We start from the raw sequence: 23,393 nt of genomic DNA, 5'->3' as shown, positions 1-23,393 counted from the left end.
TTGGAGTTACCAGAGGGGATCATCAAGAAATTGACACCTCAAGGACTAGTACAATGAAGACTTTATGGACTTCCCAAGGACCACAAAGATGGGATTCCATTATGCCCCATTGTCCACAATGTCAAAACTCCTAGGTATTTCCGGGGAAAATACCTCCCAGAGCTACTAAGTCCATAAGTGGGTACATTCCCACACCACATCCACGATTCTGTGGATTTGTGAAATTCCTCAACTTCAGACTGAAGGACTGTAGTATCAAGGTGAACTTTGACATCATTTCATTATTCACCAGGGTGCCTCATGAACTCATTGGTCAGAAATTTGATGAGAAGACCAACTATTTCAGACATGGCCTGACCTCCACATATTTATACTTAATGGAAAATACTATGAGCAAATGTAGGGATGCCACTTACACCTATGGTTGCAAATTTGTATATGAAGCACTTCAAGGAAGAGGCTCAGACATAATCGAAGTGGAAACTTACCTGTTTTTCTGTTATGTGGAGGACACATATGTCATCTGGCCTCCATGACTTCCTTGTACATCTGAACTCCAACCCATTCTAACATCAGATTCACTATGGAGACCAAAGAACAAGGAAGACTATCATTCCTGTATGTAATGGTTAAGAGAAGAGCTGATGTTACCCTGGTACAAGGTGTGCATTGTAAGAAAACACACACTGATCTGCATTTGCACACAGATAGCTGCCACCACCCTGCAGAGAGGAATGGGGTACTAAAAACAGTGTGTCTGCCTCAGAACAGTGTTCCAGAAGAACAGATACTTGGAATGGCAGATGTAGTGCACTCTTCACCCCACCACTACAGTACAACTGTGGAGATGGAAGAAATCACAGTGCAAGAGGTAGCCACAGCCTTTATTCCATTCATGAAAGTGGCAAGATTAGACTGAGCAAAGGTTGGGAATTGGTACAGGCTCTGACAACCGCGCAGTTTAGCACCCCACAAACCAAACATCATCACACTTGAATAATGTACTCCAACAAATCAGCGGTCACAGAGCATTGTCTGTCTGAGAATCATGCTATGGAATTTGCATGTACGAGGTTTGGAGCTTAAATAGTGGCAACTATTTATTCACAACCAATACAAAAGTGTTAATGTTTGCACCTGTTACTGTCCTTCAAAGTAGTCACCAGCATTGTGTAAAACCCATTGCCAGTGATGTGGAAGGCGTAGTATACCGTTAGCAGAGCCTGTTCTGTTTATGGTGCGAATTGAGTGGTCTACTGCCTGTCAAATCTCTAGAATAGTTCTGAAGTGAATGCCATGAAGTACTTCCTTCATCTTCGGAATCAAATCAAAGTCACAAGGAGTTAAGTCCGGGGAGTATGGTGGTTTGTGCTGTACTTCCCAGTCCCATCAACCGAACAGAGCAGCCACAGCTTGCGCTGTATGCGCCCGCGCATTGTCGTACAAAATGATGGGTGGGTTGTGCAGTAAGTGTCGCCGCATCTTTTGCAAAGCTGGTCGCAGATCATGCTCCAAAAATGAACAGTAATACTGTGCATTGATGGTCTGCTGTGGAGGAATGTAATGCATAAGGATAACACCATCACAGTCGGAGACGAGAATCACCATAACGTTAGACCACTCCATTTGCACCATCAACAGAAAGGCTCTGCTAATGGTATACTACACCTTCCACATTGCTGGCCCCTGGTTCTACACAACACGGGTGACTATTTTGAAGGACAGTAACAGGTGCAAACATGTAACTCTTTTCTATCGGTTGTGAATAAATAGTTGCCACGATTTAAGTTTCAACCCTCGTATTTTAACATATACTTCCAAATACTGGGACAACATTGTTAGAGAAGCCATCGAAATGTACACCAGGGATAATTTTATCAATCAGGACTGTGGTTATGACCTTAACAAGGCTTGGGAACCAGCACAGGGCCTAATTAATAATGTGCTCATCAAACACAACAATCTGGTGATGAGGGCAGACAGTGCGACTACATCGATACTACCACAGATGCCAACGGAAGTGTCTTCACGATAGCTGACTACCACCCTTGGTGCAGACTGCAGATGTAGCAGCGTGCAGTGTAAGAGGATGTAAGTCTGCCATCAGGAAATTAGTTCACCAGCACACCTGATGATGGTGACATGTCTGCTCGTTGAAATATTGTGCCCGTTGGATACTAAGCACATGCGTGGACTGTTCAGTCATTATACTAGGTTGTGCAGTTGATCTATGGAACCTGTAACAAACAAGCTATATGTTGAATATTACATGCCCAGTAGGTTTTTTAATTATGGCCCATACTTTAACTTCTGTATATGTTTACTCTGTCTGAGTCACATTTCCATATGTGGTTTTCATGTCAAGTAACTGGCATGCATGTACCATATTGTGTAATATAATTCAACTGCTGATACTCTTCAAAGTAATTACCATGGTATTAAGTAAATGAGAGTTTTAATATATAACAGACAACACTTTAACTTGTGTGCCACATAATTAATGACTGCTCATACAACTGTTGCATCTCGGTGGGGAGAGGAGAATTATTTTTTTTGTTTTATTTTTTTTTTTTTTTTTATTTATTTTTAAGTGGAAGGGCACCGCAAGGCACTACTGAGGCTTATATTAAGATCTCTCTTGTTGCCTTCATAATTTTCCCGGAACAAATTGTACAATGTTAACTAATTCGGGAAATTGCCTCTCACTGTACTGTGCCTCATATTTCACTCTGCTAATACTGTTTATCAACACCTAATGGTGCGTGTTCCTGCTTTATTTTCTAGGACCTATCCTTTGTATTTGTGAAGCAGTCTTGGACCATTTCTGTTACAGGCAAATTGTTGATTGTTATTCGATTTATAATTCTGGCATTTCATTTACAAGTATGTATCAGAGAAATTCCTAAAACTTGTAGAGCACTAGTAGATTTGTCTTCCATTTATTGTGAAGCAATGATTGTAATTGGCTGTTGTGATTAGACAAATATTGCTTAATTGTTCTTTAAGTATGTTCTCTTGCTTTTTAGAGCTGGCTTCAGTTACCCTGAACCCTCTTTTGTTTCTAAGTACCATACACTAATTTTAATATGTTATTGAATAACATAGCTTATGACTTTTTTTTTGTAATCTGAATAGGGTTTTGGGTGTTGCATTGTGTTCAAATGGTTGTAAGTATTTATGTTGTGGATCATATTGCATAGTAACAAATGATCTGTATTGTTGTAATACTGTTTATTAGACTCCTGCTTCTTGATGGTCTTTTGTGTCATAATTTTAACATCATATGAAAGACTCTACTTCTAGGCACAATAGTCTTTGTCACTGATATCATTTATGCTGTAAGTACAGTGATTGTACATGGACAAAATAAGATCTGGAGGGAATGTACTGTATTTTGTATTTCTTCTATTTGTGAGAACTACAAAGTTGGTACATATCAGCAATATCTGGCAGTTAAGAAGCACTGAGCATCAAAGGAATATTAATTTTCTTAATAATGTTTATGTCTTTACTTGTTGTGCAGTTTGTCTCTGATTTGCCAGTCTTTGTATTCATAACTGGAAAGGGTGATTCAGACGAACTATAAGTTTACATGGAATTGGTTTTCAGGTTTTTGTGTACCTTAATAGAAGAACACATCTTCTGGATACTACAACATCAAAACCTGGTTACCACCAAGTTTCAGATAATATCGTTTATCAGGAACATAAATATTATTTTGGTGAAATGGCTGATGTAGAGAAATATTGGTATGATATGTGGAATATTTGTCTGCACACAAATTTGGGTGAGTACTGGAAACAGGGAGTATAATTATAAGTGATTAACAGGCACAGTCCATGTGTCAGTTGCAGTATAAGTGAATAGGTGAAGGAATGACACCTATAATATGATAGGATTGTTTTCTTTACCATCTTGGAGCTTTTCCTCTTGTGGAGCAAGGAAATGAGAGAAAAACAATTTGTTAGAAGAACTGCTCTCGTGTATAAGATCTGAAGTTTAATTTTATACTGATTCAAAGACCAACTAATTGTGTGTGTTTCAGAGTGACAACTTCATTTAGGTTCATTACTATGCAACAACAAGTTCAAAAATTACCAGTAAAGCAATCAGTTAATGTACACTATTATTATTGGTGGCATAAAATGTTAAGTTACAGTTTCTCATCAGTACATACAGGCACAAAACATGTATTTTGTGAAGTCTTATGAATTACAGAAAGGACTAGTTTTACATCAGCAGCTCAGAAAGATGTTGCAATCTAATTGCTCAGTTCAACTGCAGATTAATTGAGAACACTGAAGGGACAATTGTTGAGTGACCCTGACATATACAATATGGTATCAGCAATTTGTCTTGTGAACAAATAAACCAAGCAAGAAATGTTGTTGACTGTTTCAAAACTAAGTTAGAATGTTCTTTTAAGGAGTGGTTGGAAATTCTATGTTTGAACGTGGGACCAAGTGATGTAAAGAAAGGTTATTATTTTAGCATATACCAGTTGTCTTATAGTATAGTTGTTGCTAAGATTAGTCAGAGGTCACAGCACTTGTAATTGTTCATTACAGTCAGCAATATTTAGTTGTTCTTTATTTTTATCCAGTATTGCATTCACAGTTGCATTCTACAGTGTGGTATTCAGTGCACAATACAAATATTTGTGAAAATTGCAGTATCCTTAAAAAAATCTTCCAAATAATCCAGACTAAAAAGACATGTAGAATGATAAGGACTTGAAAGAGAGAACATAAAGATAGGCGGAGTGATGTCCTCTCTTATACACTCAAAATGTCAGTTTTGTACCAAGTTCATTACATGAAGAGCTTTCAGAATGGAGATAATAAATCAAGCATGGGTGTTCAAAGGAGGCAGACTGACTCGTGTGCAAGAAATATGCACTGTGTGATCAAAAGTATCTGGATACGTGGCTGAAAACGACTTAAAAGTTCATGGCGCCATCCATTGGTAATGATGGTCAGTCAGTGAGGCCTGGCATATAGTTGGCGTTCCAAAAGATCCCATAGGTGTTCTGTTGGACTCGGGTCAGGACTCTGTGCAGGCCAATCCATTACAGGGATGTTATTGTCATGTAACCACTCCGCCACAGCTGTGTATTATGAACAGGTGCTCAATCATGTTGAAAGATGCAATCGCCATCTCTGAATTGCTCTTCAACAGAGAGAAGCAAGAAGGTGCTTAAAGCCTCAATGTTAGCCTGTTCTGCGATAGTGCCACACAAAACAAGGGCTGCAAGCCCCCTCCATGAAAAACATGGCCACACCATAACAGCACTGCCTCCGAATTTTACTGTTGGCACATGCTGGCAGATGAAGTTCACTGGGCATTCGGCTTACCCACACCCTGCTATCGGATCGCCACATTCTGTACCGTGATTCGTCACTCCACATAAAGTTTTTACACTGTTCAATTGTCCAATGTTTACGCTCCTCACACCAAGTGAGGTGTCGTTTGGCATTTACCGGCATGATGTGTGGCTTATATGCAGCTGTTGGACCATGAAATCCAAGTTTTCTCACCTCCCACCTAACTGTCATAGTACTTGCAGTGGATCCTGATGCAGTTTGGAATTCCTGTGTGAGGGTCTGTATAGATGTCTGCCTATTACACATTACGACCCTCTTCAACTGTCTGCGGCCTCTGCCAGTCAACAGACAAGGTCGGCCTGTATTCTTTTGTGCTGTACGTGTCCCTTCACGTTTCCACTTCACTATCACATTGGAAACAGTGGACCTAGGGATGTTCAGTAGTGTGGAAATCTCACACACAGACGTATGACACAAGTGATACCCAATCACCTGACGACGTTCAAAGTTTGTGAGTTCTGCAGAGTGCCCCATTCTGCTCTCTCACAATGTCTAATGACTACTGTGGTCGCTGATATGGAGTACCTGGCAGTAGGTGGCAACACAATGCACCTAATATGAAAAACTTATGTTTTTGGGGGTGTCCAGATACTTTTGATCATATAGTGTACATACACATACATTTTCGCAAGTTCCTTACATGAAGAGCTTTCAGAATGTAGATAATAAAGCAGGACTCAAAGGACGCAGACTGGCTGGTGTCCAAGAAATATATATATACACATACGCTGTTGTTCCTCATAAGAGTTTTTGCAGTGTTTAACTTGAGTCAGCCCAAACAAATACTGCTCATTAAGTCTTTCATGTAATGCCCATAGCTTACTGAAAGCATTAGTTTCTTTCCCATTGCAAACAAAGTTATTTTTAAAGTGGAATTTTTCATGCCTGTTCAATAGAGTGATTACAAATTAGTCTTCTGGAATATTGGTTTTATCAATGTGAATTAATCAGAAAATTAAAACATGAAAAATAGCCAGTACCATAACAACATATGAGAAGCGCTACTGTGTGGTGTTAGCAGTCAGCATCAGTTGAGGTAGTGCTGTCACTGCTGGAGAACTGCTTTTCTTCATGTTGTACTGTCTGTGTTAATACATAGCAATGAAACAAACATCACTCTAGAGTAATCTGAGACTGCTCTGTCAAATGGGCATGTTTCTGTTTAAAACTCATTTTATTTGTAACATGTAACAAAGGGACGCTTTCCGTCAACACAAGAGGTAATATGAAAAGACCTGATGAGCTGCATTCGTTTGTGCTGAACAATGAGAAGCATCAAAATCTGCCATATCTTGCATGGTGTTCAAATTTATTACTTCTACGCTGAACTCTATGCCCAATAAATTCTACAGGCAGTATCCACGTGTGTCACTAAATGCACCTAGAAAATGATATCATGGTAACCACGCATAGTATAGGAGCTATAATGTCATAAACACTGAAATGCCTTAAAAACTGCTTCATTGTGCATAATGTTTAAATTTATTACTTCTTTTGTACTGGCTCTATTTGCAACACATTTCGGAGGCAATATCTGCATTTGCTCCTGAATGTGCCTATCCAAATATATCATTGTGTGACACAAATTAAGACAACATGATACTATAAGCACTGTGATGAGTGAAAGACTACCACATCATACATGAAGTTTTAATACATTTATTCTTTACTACTAAGACACTTTTTTTAATCCTGTGTTCATAGGTAGACTTGTTTTTCATCACTTGCTCTGGTGTGTGCACCAAACCACAGTGAAATGAACACACATTCCTATAAGTCTGCAACAGTCTGAGCTCGGAAAGTAAGTGAGCACTAACAAATCTAGGATGTGTCGAAATTAGCACAGATATACAACAGTTCCAGATCAGTAACCACTCGGGACTGGAAAACTAACTGAGTCAGTTTGGCTGTGCAATGGTGCAATACGGACGGCTACAAAATACAGCAAGTAGTGAATGCACCACGAGCCTGGGCCATAGGTTCATCAGCAAACAGTCGCCACTGGGGGGGGGGGGGGCGGGGGAGGGGGGGGGGCACGTGATGTGCTTGATTTGGTTGGGCCTACCCTTAAGACGGTGGTGTGCAGCCACCACTTGCAGCCTTAGTGCTTTTGAGATGTCCATGTGTGTGCTAGGTAGGAAATCGCTGTTGGATACAAAAACCACTCCTACAGTCCAGTCAAGTTAAGTAAAAACAATAGTCATCTATAAAGCTATGAAGAGGTGTTGTCATAGATACATTACGAAATCATGTTGCAGACACATGAAGCAGCTGTACTCAGCATACAGAAACACTATGTTTCTTAACTTTGGTACTCAACTGATACATCTGTAGATGATATTCCTTTGCACAACTGTTTCATAATTTCAAACGTGTTGTCAAAAATACATAGAAATGAATTTTTTTCAATATTACACTACAAACGCAGTACAATTTTTTTGTTTTCAGTTCTAATGGGTAATTGGCAAAATGTATACCTGAGCAATGCTGCGTTTGTCAGCTAATATATTTTTAAAATGTGTGTGTGTGTGTGTGTGTGTGTGTGTGTGTGTGTGTGTGTGTGTGTTTTCTACCTAAACCATTACACCAATTTCAACCAAACTTGATACACGTATACCTTACTGTCAGAAAACAATTGCTGTGGGGGCTAATAACTACCTATACGTCATAGATCACGAGATGTGACATATAAACAATGCGATGTGTGAAAAAATGCCGCATCACACATGACATTTAATTGTATTGCTTCTGTGGCACTAACTGTATTCACAAAAAGTTTTGCAGACAGTATCAACATATGCCACTAAATGCACCTGCAAAAGTATACCATGTACCACACACAGTTTAGAAGATACGATGTCGTAAACACTGAGCTGCTTGAGTAACTGCTGCATTATGCGCGACATTTAAATTTTTTACTTCTTTTCTACTTACTCTATTCAAAACTCATTTTACAGACAGTATCTACATATGCTGCTGAATGTACCTACAAAATTATACCATTGTATGAAGCATAGGTAGGACGGTATGATGGCATAAACAATGACAGGCATGAAAAGTTATCGCTTCCTGCATGACATTTAAATTTTTTGCTTCTTTACTATTAACTTTATTCACAACGTATATCACTGACAGTATCCACATATACTGCTAAATGTACTTGCACAAATATATTATTGTATGACACACAGTTAAAGAGATACGATGTCATAGACACTGAAATGTGTGAAAAAATGCCACATCATGCATGAAGTTTTAATATATTTATTCTTTACTAAATAGTAATTGTAGAACACTCCTACAGTTGAGACAACTTAAGGAAATCCCTGATACCTGATAGCACATTTGACGGCATTCAACTGTGAAGTGGAAATGGCTGTAGGCAAAAATGATAGCCATGTAGAGAGCTGTGAAGAGATGTGGCCATAAAGGTGTTTACAAAATCACATTGTAGACACATGAAGCAGCTGTTCCCACCATACAGAAACTGTGCGGTATCATGTTTCTTATTTGGATACTGTCCTCATGCATTTGTACATTGTGCATATTTCTTTGTATGACTGTTTCCTAATTTCATGAAATTATTTTGATACTTCACTGCAAACATTGGTTGGAAATTGGCAAAATTAATACCGGGGGTTAGTCATCTAGTACACGATATATATCATTTCAGCTAAGATTCCCCCCCATGGACCATGGACCTTGCTGTTGGTAGGGAGGCTTGCATGCCCCAGCGATACAAATAGCCGTACCGTAGGTGCAACCACAATGGAGGGGTATCTGTTGAGAGGCCAGACAAACTTGTGGTTCCTGAAGAGGGGCAGCAGCCTTTTCAGTAGTTGCAGGGGCAACAGTCTGGATGTTTGACTGATCTGGCCTTGTAACACTAACCAAAACGGCCTTGCTGTGCTGGTACTGCGAATGACTGAAAGCAAGGGGAAACTACAGCCGTAATTTTTCCTGAGGGCGTGCAGCTTTACTGTATGGTTAAATGATGATGGCGTCCTCTTGGGTAATATATTCCGGAGGTAAAATAGTCCTCCATTCAGATCTCCGGGCAGGGACTACTCAAGAGGATGTCATTATCAGGAGAAAGAAAACTGGCGTTCTAGGGATCGGAGCGTGGGATGTCAGATCCCTTAATTGGGCAGGTAGGTTAGAAAATTTAAAAAGGGAAATGGATAGGTTAAAGTTAGATATAGTGGGGAATTAGTGAAGTTCAGTGGCAAGAGGAAGAAGACTTCTGGTCAGGTGAATACAGGGTTATAAATACAAAATCAAATAGGGGTAATGCAGGAGTAGGTTTAATAATGAATAAAATGATAGGAATGCGGGTAAGCTACTACAAACAGCACAGTGAACGCATTATTGTGGCCATAATAGACACGAAGCCCATGCCTACTACAGTAGTACAAGTTTATATGCCAACTAGCTCTGCAGATGATGAAGAAATTGATGAAATGTATGATGAGATAAAAGAAATTATTCAGATAGTGAAGGGAAATGAAAATTTAATAGTCATGGGTGACTAGAATTCGACAGTAGGAAAAGGGAGAGAAGGAAATGTAGTAGGTGAATATGGATTGGGGACCCCCAAGAAATGATAGAGGAAGCCGCCTGGTAGAATTTTGCACAGACTATAACTTGATCATAGCTAACACTTGGTTCAAGAATCATAAAAGAAGGTTATATGCATGGAAGAATCCTGGAGATACTAGAAGGTATCAGATAGATTATATAATGGTAAGACAGAGATTTAGGAACCAGGTTTTAAATTGTAAGACATTTCCAGGGGCAGATGTGGACTCTGACCAATCTCTATCGGTTATTAACTGTAGATTAAAACTGAAGAAACTGCAAAAAGGTGGGAATTTAAGGAGATGGGACCTGCATAAACTGACTAAACCAGAGGTTGTACAGATTTTCAGGGAGAGCATAAGGGAACAATTGACAGGAATGGGGGAAAGAGATACAATAGAGGAAGAATGGATAGCCTTGAGGGATAAAGTAGTGAAGGCAGCAGAGGATCAAGTAGGTAAAAAGACAAGGGTTAGTAGATATGCTTAGGTAACAGAAGAAATATTGAATTTAATTGAAGAAAGGAGAAAATATAAAAATGCAGTAAATGAAGCAGGCAAAAAGGAATACAAAAGTCTCAAAAATGAGATCGACAGGAAGTGCAAAATGGCTAAGCTAGAGGACAAATGTAAGGCTGTAGAGGCTTATCTCACTAGGGGTAAGATAGATACTGCCTACAGGAAAATTAGAGAGACCTTTGGAGAAAAGAGAACCACTTGTATGAATATCAAGAGCTCAGATGGAAACCCAGTTCTAAGCAAAAAAGGGAAAGCAGAAAGGTGGAAGGAGTATATGGAGGGTCTATACAAGGGCAATGTACTTGAGGACAATATCATGGAAATGGAAGAGGATGTCGATGAAGATGAAATGGGAGATATGATACTGCGTGAAGAGCTTGACAGAGCACTGGAAGACCTGAGTCAAAATAATGCCCCGGGAGTAGACAACATTCCATTAGAGGTACTGACAGCTTTGGGAGAGCCAGTCCTGACAAAACTCTACCGTGAGCAAGATGTATGAGACAGGTGAAATACCCTCAGACTTCAAGAAGAATATAATAATTCCAATCCCAAAGAAAGCAGGTGTTGACAGATGTGAAAATTACCGAACTATCAGTTTAATAAGTTGCAGCTGCAAAATACTAACACATATTCTTTACAGACGAATGAAAAAACTAGTGTAAGCCGACCTCGGGGACGATCAGTTTGTATTCCATAGAAATATTGGAACACATGATGCAATACCAACCCTATGACTTGTCTTAGAAGAAAGATTAAGGAAAGGCAAACCTACGTTTTTAGCATTTGTAGACTTAGAGAAAGTGTTTGACAATGTTGACTGGAATACTCTCTTTCAAATTCTGAAAGTGGCAGGGGTAAAATACAGGGAGCAAAAGGCTATTTACAATTTGTACAGAAAACAGATAGTAGTTATAAGAGTCGAGGGCATGAAAGGGAAGCAGTGGTTGGGAAGGAAGTAAGACAGGGTTGTAGCATCTCCCCGATGTTATTCAATCTGTATATTGAGCAAGCAGTAAAGGAATCAAAAGAAAAATTCGGAGTAGGAATTAAAATCCATGGAGAAGAAATAAAAACTTTGAGGTTTGCCGATGACCTTGTAATTCTGTCAGAGACAGCAAAGGACCTGCAAAAGCAGCTGAACAGAATGGACAGTGTCTTGAAAGGAGGATATAAGATGAACATCAACAAAAGCAAAACGAGGATAATGGAATGTAGTCGATTTAAGTCGGGTGATGCTGAGGGAATTAGATTAGGCAATGAGACACTTAAAGTAGTAAAGGAGTTTTGCTATTTGAGGAGCAAAATAACTGATGATGGTCAAAGTAGAGAGGATATAAAATGTAGACTGGCAATGGCAGGGAAAGCATTCCTGAAGAAGAGAAATTTGTTAACATCAAGTATAGATTGAAGTGTCAGGAAGTCATTTCTGAAATATTTGTATGGAGTGTAGCCATGTGTAGAAGTGAAACATGGACGATAAATAGTTTGGACAGGAAGAGAATAGAAGCTTTCGAAATGTGGTGCTACAGAAGAATGTTGAAGATTAGGTGGGTAGATCACATAACTAATGAGGAGTTATTGAACAGAATTGGGGAGAAGAGGAGTTTGTGGCACAACTTGACTAGAAGGAGGGATTGGTTGGTAGGACATCTTCTGAGGCATTAAGGGATGACCAGTTTAGTATTGGAGGGCAGTGGAGGGTAAAAATCGTAGAGGGAGACCAAGAGATGAATGCACTAAGCAGATTCAGAAGGATGTAGGTTGCAGTAGGTACTGGGAGATGAAGAAGCTTGCACAGGATAGAATAGCATGGAAAGCTGCATCAAACCATTCTCAGGACTGAAGACCACAACAACATTAACAAGATTCCTCAGGCAAATTCTCTCTGTAATTTTGTAGATGTTTGCAATTTCATTGTTGTAATGTGCAAATGCATCAGCACAAACAAATATTGCTTACTACAGGTTTTAAATGTCACCGAAAGTCAATGGAAAGCATTATTTTCTCTCCCTTTGCAAACAAAACTGTTGTTTTTTTTGTTTTTTTTTAATCAAATGTTATGTGTCCTGCGGATAGATGGTTCCAAATTAGTCTAGTGTAATATTCAATTAACTTTAAACATTAAAAGGGTCAGCAAAATAATAACGTGTAGTTCGTATTGTAGTAGAAACTAAGTAGTTTTGGTGCAAGCATTAGTAGACAATGAGGCATAGGCCATTTTTTACTAACATTTCAGTATCTATTATTCACTACCTATTGAGTTATAAAATTACCAAGAAAAAGTCACAGTACTAATACAGTTCAGGAGAGTACCACTTTCAAGACTTTTCGCAGAATGGCCTTGTGTTTCAGTTTTTGTATTGATAACCTTATAATATCTATGTTATATGCTGTGAAAATAACCATTTTGTGTGCTGGCTTATGCCAGCAATATATCTTGCTGTTATGCCCTGTGCTACAAAGTCAGTTACAGGGTTCTGGTTATTATTCAAATTTTTCTCCCCCTATTAGTACATGTCATTAAACCAAATATTGCAATTGACTAATTTAGGACCGTTTTTTGAATGGGCTCATAAAATTTTACTTCACAACAATTTAATAACTACTCATTACAAAAACAAAATTCTAAATATCTAGTAAAACACCAGAGGAAATGAACCTGAAGGCTCTTAGGGGACACACACACAGTGTATACAGTGCGAGCCAGAACTCCACCAAGAAACTTTCAAACATGATAATATGAATCAAAACGAAGGAAAAAAAAAGTCTTGCAAACTTGAGCTCTGAAATGCATACCATAAAATCTCTTTCATCTTCGGTACTGTGAAACACATTTCTTCTACTCCAAGCTATTTGCTTTCCATGTTTTGGGACCAAAACAATAAAAAAAGTCCAGTAAACATGGGTTCTAAAATGCATACCTTAGGATCTGTAAGCATTGTTCAGTACAAGAGATGCGTTTCACAGTAGCAAAGATGAACAAGTGCTGATAGCTATGAAGGTGTGCACTTTAGAGCCCATGTTTACTGATCCTCTCTCTCTCTCTCTCTCTCTCTCTCTCTCTCTCTCTCTCTCCATACTACCATCTCTCCAAATACAGAAAGGAAAGAGCTAACAGTAGGAGAGATTTATTTTACTTTCTCTTAGATGAAGTAGTGCTCATAGCTCTTAAGGTACGCATTTTAGAGCCCATGTTTACTAAACTTTTTTTCTTGGTTTGGTCCTGCCAGCACCTCTCAGAGATTGTTGTTGGAGTTTGGTTCACCCTTTATATCTGTTTCTCAAGGACCATTCTGCTTCCTTCATCTCACCTTGTGATACTGCACCCTTTAAAATTGGAAGTGAGTGTGTGTACTTGTGTATGGTATAAAAAGAAATATAATGACCAGGAGTAAGTAGGGCAATTGGGCAAACCCAAAGAAGGTGTGATTTAGAAAAGTGCCATGAAATCAGGGTAAGAAAATTTGTAGAAGTTAAAGAAGGATGTCGTCTATTCAGATTTATTAACATCATGCTGAGCATTGTGGATTACCAATCAGAGACACATCATATTTTTGTGATTTTTCTCATATGTGAAAGCAAACAGCTTGAAGAGGATCAGGAACTTGAGTAACCTGTGTAAACTAGATGCAGCAGCTTCAGACATAAGTGTGACTATCATTTAGGTTCTGCATTGGCATTATCAACCATTGATGAATAAATCCATCAGAAAAATTAACCAGAAACTCTGCTGGTTGCTGCTGACTTTGGGAGGAACTTGCATCTGTGTTGAGCTAGTCGTTGCTTTTGGGAGGTGAAAGCACACAATACATGGCTCAAACCTTAACAGGAAGGGGAAAGGTAGATTAGCTGTATTTATAGGTGAAAATTGAAGAGTAGTCTTTGCCACCAATTATAAAATTCAAGTTGGCGAACTTTTTGCGTGCTTGTATGAACTAGGAAGATAAGATAAATCTGATAGGTTGTGTCTGAGCACCACCTAAACACTTGTAGCACCATGTTTATGGAGAAAGGAAAAGTTATCCTTTATTTTAAAAATGGCATCACAGTCAAATATATTGAAATCAATAGTTTCTGGATATCCCAACAGTTGAAAGTTTGTGCATGTGAATTGCTACTACTGATAAACTCACTTTTAATTATAACAATATATACGTCCCCACTGGAAAATCATTAACTAATTTTAGAAAAAATTTAGTCATTATGATGCCATCTAGTGGACAAAATAAAGCAAATGATTACCATGTAAGATTTTAATATTGATACAAGAAACAATTTCAGAATGTTATTAAATGCTTACATCTTGAATTCTGTTGTTGATTTTTCCCAACTAGAATTGCACAGGGTAGCAAAACACTAATAGGCAGCATACCTTTAGATGAACACCTCATCAGTTATATAAGAAAATGGGCTTTGAGGCCATGGTGCACAACTGTCCATCCATAAGTAACTTGATCGCCTTGAAATGGTATCGTGGAAACATACTACATTTTTGAGGGAACATTATAGGAAGCTAATTGGAGTAATATGTATAATATTATTATGTCAATCATAAATTTACTATATTTGTAGATAGATTTCATTATTTTTAACAGCTGCTTTCCCCATAAAACAGTAAAATGAGGTGCTAAATATGCAAAAAAAATTATGAATTACAAAAGGAATCCACACACTGTATTCGAAAATTAGATGAAGTGGTTAGAACAAGTAGAGATAGCTCTGAATTCATGTTACTGAGCAAGATTGTGCAGTGGTAAGAGTCTGGACTTTGGTCTGAGGAGGCAGCAGTTCATATCCCCATTCACTCATCCAGATAAGGCTTTCCGTGGTTTCCTTGTATCCCTGAAGGCAAATGACACGATAGTTTCTTTGAAAAAGACGTGGTTAATTTTGTTTCTGTCATTGTACAGTCTGAGCTTGAGCTCCATCTCTAATGACCTCATTCATATGCTATTAAACCATAATTTTCCTTTCCGTTCTACTGACTTGAGGAGAGTAAAATGTCAGTGTGATCTTAAACCCTAAACTTACTTAATTACTTCCTCTCTTCCTTCCAGGAAACTGGATTAGTTCTCTTTGCTAAAGATGCCAGAATTATTATCAAGCCTAATTGAGAGGCTCCACTTGAATATGTAAAAGAAAAATATTCTGTAAAATTAAACTGACAGAAAAAAAGTCACAACACCGAAAAGGAATTGTGCGACATAAACGAAAGTTGATAGGCATGTTTCTACATGTGAAAGATTGTGTCTGTTTAAATTTCACACCAAATTGCAGACATGCACAGTTAAAAGACACTCATATAAAGCTTTCGGCCACAAAACACACACACACACGCAAGCAAACGCACCTCATGCACACACAACTTCCTATTCCAGCATCTTGAGCCGAAATGCTGGAGTGGGCAGCCGTGTGTGTGTGTGTGTGTGGGGGGGGGGGGGTGTGCTTGCTTGTGTGTGTGAATGATGTGTGACTCTCTTTTACTGATGAAGACTGTGGCCAAAAGCTTTCTGTAAATGTGTTTTAATTGTGCCTGTCTGCAACTTAATGTGTCTTCTTTACTGTAAGTAGGAATCTGTCTTTTCCTATGTTGTTGATATTCCTACCTGGAGTTTCCATTGTTTGATTTAAATTTCACACCAGTCGTGTAAGAGTTGTGCCACTGTGAGGATGCAAATCAGGTTTGCTTTAGATACATGCTGTAACAGTTGTGAGCATTAGTCACATTTGAGATTGGATGTGATGAGCTGATCATAGGCAAGAATGCCTTTGAGGCAACAATGAGCCATTATCAACACCTCATTGAGTTTCAGCAAGGTCGTGTAATGGGGCTACAAGAAGCTGGATGTTCCTTCTGAGATATTGCAAAAAGACGTGGCAGGAATGTAGCCTCTGTACATGATTGCCGGCAGCAGTGGTCACAAGAATGTATGGTTGCAAGAAAACCAGGCTCTGGATGCCCATGTGACGGTACCGAGAGGGAAGATCATTTTGTTTGGTGTATGGCTCTGCCACATCATACTGCATCTGCAGCAACAATTTGAGCAACAGTTGGAACCACAGTAACACAACGAACTGTTACAAATCCTTTACTGACACCCAACCACCGCCATTTACAACTTCAGTGGAATCAAGCGAGAGCTCGTTTGGGGGTGGGGGCAGAGTCGAGATCTCTTGTGTTTTCTGATGAAAGCTGGTTCTACCTCGGTCCAGTGATGGCCATGTGTTGTTGGTTAACAGAAGTCCAGTTGAGGGCCTGTAACCAATGTCTCTGTGTGCTTGATGGTCTCGGGTGAAATTTCATATGACAGCAGGAGCATACACCTTGAGTGAAAATCTGTATGTCAGTCTGGTGATTCAATCTTGCATTGCCATTCATGAACAGCGTTCCAGGGGGTGTTTTCCAATAGGATAATGATCACCCACATACCACTGATGTAACCCAACATGCACTACAGACTGTTGATGTGTTGCCTTGGCCTCCTCAATCAGCTGATCTGTCTGCAGTCGAGCACTTACAGACCATCATCAAATGACAACTCCAACTCCACTATCATCCACAAACAGCATTAAACTGTCCCTATATTGACCGACCAAGTGCTTCAGGCATGGAACTCCATCTCATAAACATCCAGCACCTGTACAATACGATGCATGCTAGTTTGTATCCTTGCATCCAGCTACACTGGTTCTTAATGTACCAGCATTACACATTTTCAAGGCTTCTTTCATGTTATGTTGACGTGTATTCCATCAATGTTAATTGCTTAAATATGTTACCTAGACAAGTGTATTCCCAAAATTTCATTACTCTACAGTAATTGTTTTTTGATGGTGGTATTTTTTTTTCTTTGAGTCTTTATAATTCATTCTCTGCAAATAGACTTTCAGTGAACGTAACTGAAACATAATACATGCAGTTCTGTAGTGCACAAGACCTGACCACAGTGCTAAATAGAATGCATGAGGAAAAATCAGTTCATAAACAGAACATTATTAATTCTTGAGCTTTAATAGTAAGAAGAACCTAAACTGGAAGTCATGTGTTACGGACCTTATAAGATCTGCAGCATTTGCATCATGGGTAATAACAGAGCTTGGGAATGAAAATGTCAAAAAGTTGACTTACCTTTCTAATTTTCATTAACTAATGTTTCATAAAATCATATCCTGAGGCAACTCTTCGTAGAGGTGGAAAGTTTTAACTGCACACAAATGTCTAGTATAGGTAAAATCAAGCAATGCAAAATCGAAGGTGGAATGATGGCAATATTATGAAAAGGATAGGTTGCTACTCACCATATAGTGGAAATGTTGAATCATGGGCAGGCACAACAATTCAGATTCACATTACGTTTATTGCCTTATCATTTGTTGTCAATAACAATCGCAGTTTGAAAATAACAGTGATATTCATAAATATAGTAATAGAAGCTATCTATCATTTTACCTTAGTGAACATAGAAAATAGTAAGGATTCAGCATTAACAGTCCAAGTTATGTGAAGTATCTAATACATATTACATTTACTTTCAAACATAAATTGAAATTCTATCTACTTGTCTACTTCTTCTACTGCACAGCAGTATTTCTGAATGTGTAGTTCTGTGGTGGTGTGTGCATATGTTTGTGTGTGTGTGTGTGTGTGTGTGTGTGTGAGAGAGAGAGAGAGAGAGAGAGAGAGAGAGAGAGAGAGAGAGAGAGAGAGAGACGGGGAGAGAGAAACCAGTTGGGGGGGGGGGGGGGGGCATGAGCTCTGGCTCATCATTTTATTAACAGCTTAAGAACAAATTACTTCACATGAAGTTAAGCAACACACTCCTGTTTCTGAAGGGACAGATTGTAAAGGAGCTGATTACTCCCGTCTTTTACTTCAGATGTTTCTTTGTTTCTCCAGATAATGGTCAATTTCCAGAACCCACAGTGGCATTATTTAATCTTTTATAAATCAGCTGCTTCAGTTTTTTATGCATTGTGTTAGTTAATTTATTCTAAAGGTTTACGAGTAGTATTAATATAACGTTTTACTGCAGGAGGGCGGCTGTGTGTAGCAGGAAAAGACATAGTGCTGGAGATGTTGCACAACAAGCCAGCCATGGTGAAGTCACTGGAACCAGTTACTCCTCAAGAAATTGAGTTGCTGGATGTAGGAGATGTCCCAGGTGACAGAAGAGGCGCCGGAGGGCTGGATTCTGCCCTTTTCTCGTATGTTTCATGTTTTTTCAATTTTTCTAATGATAAACAAAATTAAGCTTATGATTCAATTGCTACAACTGTCTCTAGTGGTAATGAGAGAAAGTGACAGAACAATGTCCCTCCTTACAAGTTTTCGATCGTTATTTTTGTTTGTTATGATGGCATATTTAAGAGTTGAAAATAACTGCTTTGAAGAATCATCAAGGAGTACTTTAACTCCACTTTTTGTATGATTATCTATTGTACTGCTATTCTTTTGTCACTTTAAAGAGCTAGAGCATACTGCACAGTTCCATATATTGCTTTAATTGCTTTTTAGTGTATTATTTGGAGAAATTTTAGTTTGATACACACAGATTTTGATACCTGAGGTTTGCTGTTACTCTAATTTGCCTGAGAGCTTTAAAAACTTACTGCAGTAGTTCCACACATTCTTCCATTGTGAATATGGTAACTCATAACCCATCTACTTGAATATTGATTTTTGTTGAAAGTTCTGGCCTTAATGGTTTAATGTAATTTAAAACATTGATACACACACACTGTAAACAGTAGTGGCACCATTATTTATGCAATAACCAGTTCTATGACCAGGCAGATGGAGTTACCATGGAGAGTCCTTTGTCAGCTAGTATTGCCAGTCTGTTTAGGGATGATTTTGTGTAACATGCCCTGGAGTCACCAGCTTTGAAGCCTATGTGTTTTTTTCATCTTGTCTGACCTCTTGGAAGTAAGAATTTAATTGGTGTTTGGAAGTTCTGGATTCAATCCACTCAAATGCTTGCTACAAAATTGTAGTGATAATGTAGTGGTTAGGATAAAAGTTGATAGTGTGTTGGAACATGCTGTTTTTAGGAAGCCAACTCACACTGATTTTTATCTTCAGGGTAATAGTTATCACCATCCAACTTAATACCTTGGTTCAAAGAGCCCACATCATCCCAGACTGAAAGCTCGTTAGCTGAGTTAGTCCTAATCGAAGTCACCTTATGCCAGAATGGCTGCAGTGAAAGACAGATCAGATGAGCATTGTGCCATTGACAAATTGTGAAACAGGTGAGAGATGAAAATAATGAGGTGACATCAAAGTCCATAACCTTTCTGCCTTGCACGTAGCATTTCTAACAGCATTTTGGAAGAAAAAAAAAAGTGAAACATGTTTTTCATCCACTTTATAAGATTAGGGTCTGTAAAGGATGATATTGAGTTTGTGCAAGACAGGTATCTGCTGTATCCATTGTAGTTGTGAAATGTCATACATTGATCAGATCATCAGGACCATTATATAGCATGTAACTGCCACACATGCTTCCAAGAGCCAAGCGAATCTGCTACTACAGAACTTGGTCTTGGCACCAGTCATCCTAAGGAATATGACAAAATGAAGATTCTGGTCTGAAGACCCACGTATTGGGACTGTGTCATTAAGAAAGCTAATGAGATTTAATTAGCAACTGACCCTATGAATAGAGATGAGATATTTGCTTAAGCGACTGCAGTAATGGATAGGAACTGTGATTGTTGTGTACAGATGCAAGCTGAGTTGCCGACCCTTCGCTCACAGCTCCAGGCTGCTTTGGCTTCCTTCACACAGCTTGAGGCTGCTGCCAAGGGGCGTCACTTGGGGGATCGAATGCAGGGATGCAAGGGACATCGACCACGTACCACGTGTCCTCCGATTGGTCCACTGCTGTGGCCACCCTGGGTACTGCCTGCATTGCGGTTGATCCCTCACCCGTGGTCGAGTGGGAGACCATTCCAAAGTCTGGCAGGCAGCGAAAAACTTCCCGAGGGGCCGATTGTAGGACCTCCCTGGTTCGTTTGACAAACAGGTTTTGGGTGTTATCTGTGGCTGATGATGTCTCTGAGCTTGATGCAGTCGTCCACCCTGTTCCAGAGGAAGCTTCTTGGCCTGCAAGGTCTGGGCAATCACAGAGGGTGGGTTTGCTGGTAGTTAGGAGCTCCAAAGTTAGGTGCATAATGGGGTCCCTTAGGAACATGGCTGCCAAGGAGGGGAAGGAAGCCAGTGTGCACTCCATGTGCATTCCGGGAGGAGTCATTCCGGATGTTGAAAGGGTGCTTCCAGATGCCATGAAGAGTACAGGGTGCAGCCAACTGCAGGTGCTGGCTCATGTCGGTACCAATGACATGTGCCGCTTTGGTTCGGAGCAGATTCTGTCTGGTTTCGGGCGGCTAGCGGATATCGTAAAGACTGCCAGTCTTGCTTCCGAGTTTAAGGCGGAGCTCACCATCTGCATCATCGCCAATAGAACAAACTGTGGTCCTTTGGTGCAGAGCCGAGTGGAGGGTCTGAATCAAAGGCTCAGGCGGTTCTGTGACCATGTAGGCTGCAGATTTCTTAACTTGCACCATCGGTTGGTGGGTTTCCGGGTTCCATTTAATAGGTCCGGAGTCCACTACACACAGGAGGCAGCTACACGGGTAGTGGGGACTGCGTGGAAGGGACTGTGTGGTTTTTTAGGTTAGAGGGTCTCAGGGAACCACAGAAGGGACGTCTGTCTAAAAGTGGGCAGGTAAAACACAGTAAGGTAGTTGTAGAAATGATTGGTATTGTAGTTGTAAATTGTCATAGTTGTGTTGGGAAAGAACCAGAGCTCCAAGCCCTAATAGAAAACACTGAAGCTCAGATAGTTGTAGGTACAGAGAGCTGGCGGAAGCCAGAAATAAGTTCAAAAGCTGGAAATAAGTTCAGCTGAAATTTTTTTCAAATGATGTAACAGTGTTCAGAATAGATTAAATACAGTTGGTGGTTGAGTATTTATTGCTGTCAGAGGTAGTTTGCCTTGTAGCGAAATTGAAGTAGATAGTTCATGTGAAATAATATGGGTAGAGGTTATACCTGACAATCGGACTAAACTATTAATTGGATCGTTTTACCGACCCCCCAACTCAGAAGATATAGTTGCTGAACTGTTCAAAGAAAACTTGAGTCTCATTTCAAATAAGTACCCAGCTCATACAATTATAGTCGGTGGTGACTCTACCCTCGATATGCTGGAAAAATTATACATTTAAAGACGGGGCAGGCATAAAACATCATCCAAAATTGTACTGAATGCCTTCTCAGAAAATTATTTTGACCGCTTAGTTCATGAGCCCACTCAAAGCATAAATGGTTGCGAAAGCATACTTGACCTTTCAGCAACAAATAATCCTGGACAAATAGTGAGTATTGTGATGAATACAGGGTTTAGTGACCACAAGGCAGTTGCTGCTAGGCAGAATACCGCAACACCTACAACCATGAAAAAGAAATGCAAAGTATATCTATTTAAAGTGCTCTTAATGTCTTTTTAAGAGACAGTCTTCACTCCTTTCGATCTGATCTTGTAATTGTAGAAAAGTTGTGGAATGTTTTCAAAGAGATAGTATCGACAGCAATTGAGATATATATATACACCACATAAATTAATAAGTGATGGTACTGATCCCCCATGGTACACAAAACGGGTCAGATCGTTGTTGCAGAAGCAATGAAAAAAGCATGCCAAATTTAAAAGAACGTAAAATCCCCAAGATTGACAAAGTTTTGCAGAAGTTCAGAATATGGCGTGTACTTCAATGTGAGATGCTTTTAATAATTTCCACAACGAAATTCTGTCTCGAAATCTGGCAGAAAACCCAAAGAGATTCTGGTCATACATAAAGCACACCAGTGGCAAGACGCAATCAATACCTTCACTGCGGGATAACAATGGTGAAGTCACTGATGACAGTGCCATTAAAGCAGAGTTAATAAACACGGTTTTCTGAAACTCCTTTACCAAAGAAGATGAAGTAAATATTCCTGAATTCCAATCAAGAACAACTGCCAAGATGAGAAACATAGAAGTAGATATCCTCAGAGTAATGAAGCAGCTTAAATCACTTATTAAAGGCAAGGCCTCTGGTCCAGATTGTATACCAGTCAGGTCCCCCTCAGGGTATGCTGATAAAATAGGTCCATATTTAGCAATTATATACAACCACTCGCTCACAGAAAGATCCGTAACTTAAGTCTGGAAAATTGCTCAAGTCACACCAATACCCAAAAAGGGAAGTAGGAGTAATCCGCTCAATTACAGGCCTATATCACTAACGTCGATTTGCAGTAGCATTTTGGAACATATACTGTATTCGAACATTATGAAGTACCTTGAAGAAACCTATTTATTGACACATAGTCAGCACAGTTTCAGAAAATATCGTTATTGTGAAACACAACTAGCTCTTTATACTCATGAAGTAATAAGTGCTATCGACAGAGGATGTCAAATTGATTTCATATTTTCAGATTTCCAGAAGGCTTTCGATGCCATTCCTAGCAAGCGTCTTCTAACCAAACTGCATGCCTACGGAGTATCGCCTCAGTTGTGCGACTGGATTAGAGATTTCCTGTAAGAAAGGTCATAGTTTGTAGTAATAGGCAGAAAGTCATCGAGTAAAACAGAAGTGATATCCGGCGTTCCCCAAGGAAGTGTTCTAGGCCCTATACTGTTCCTGATCTGTATTAACAACATAGGAGACAATCTGAGTAGCCGTCTTAGATTGTTTGCAGATGATGCTGTCATTTACCGTCTTGTAAAGTCATCAGATGATCAAAATGACTTGCAAAATGATATAGATAAGATATCTGTATGGTGCAAAAGGTGGTAATTGACCCTGAATAAGGAAAAGTGTGAAGTTATTCACATGAGTACTAAAAGAAATCAGC

The 23,393-nt window shown here is 39.3% G+C and overlaps 1 protein-coding gene across 1 annotated transcript in view; it reads left to right on the top strand.

Annotated features, from left to right (window-relative positions):
* The window catches only part of LOC126457273 (general transcription factor 3C polypeptide 1), a 368,859-nt gene that overhangs the window by 174,546 nt on the left and 170,920 nt on the right, over positions 1–23,393 (top strand). The window contains exons 15-16 of the mRNA XM_050093437.1: positions 3,610–3,787; positions 18,517–18,688. Coding sequence (XP_049949394.1) covers positions 3,610–3,787; positions 18,517–18,688 — 350 coding nt within the window. The remainder of the gene's footprint in view (positions 1–3,609; positions 3,788–18,516; positions 18,689–23,393) is intronic.

The sequence above is a fragment of the Schistocerca serialis genome, chromosome 2 (genome assembly GCF_023864345.2).
Source record: "Schistocerca serialis cubense isolate TAMUIC-IGC-003099 chromosome 2, iqSchSeri2.2, whole genome shotgun sequence".
Lineage (NCBI taxonomy): Eukaryota > Metazoa > Arthropoda > Insecta > Orthoptera > Acrididae > Schistocerca > Schistocerca serialis.
This window is presented reverse-complemented; position numbering and strand designations above follow the sequence as displayed.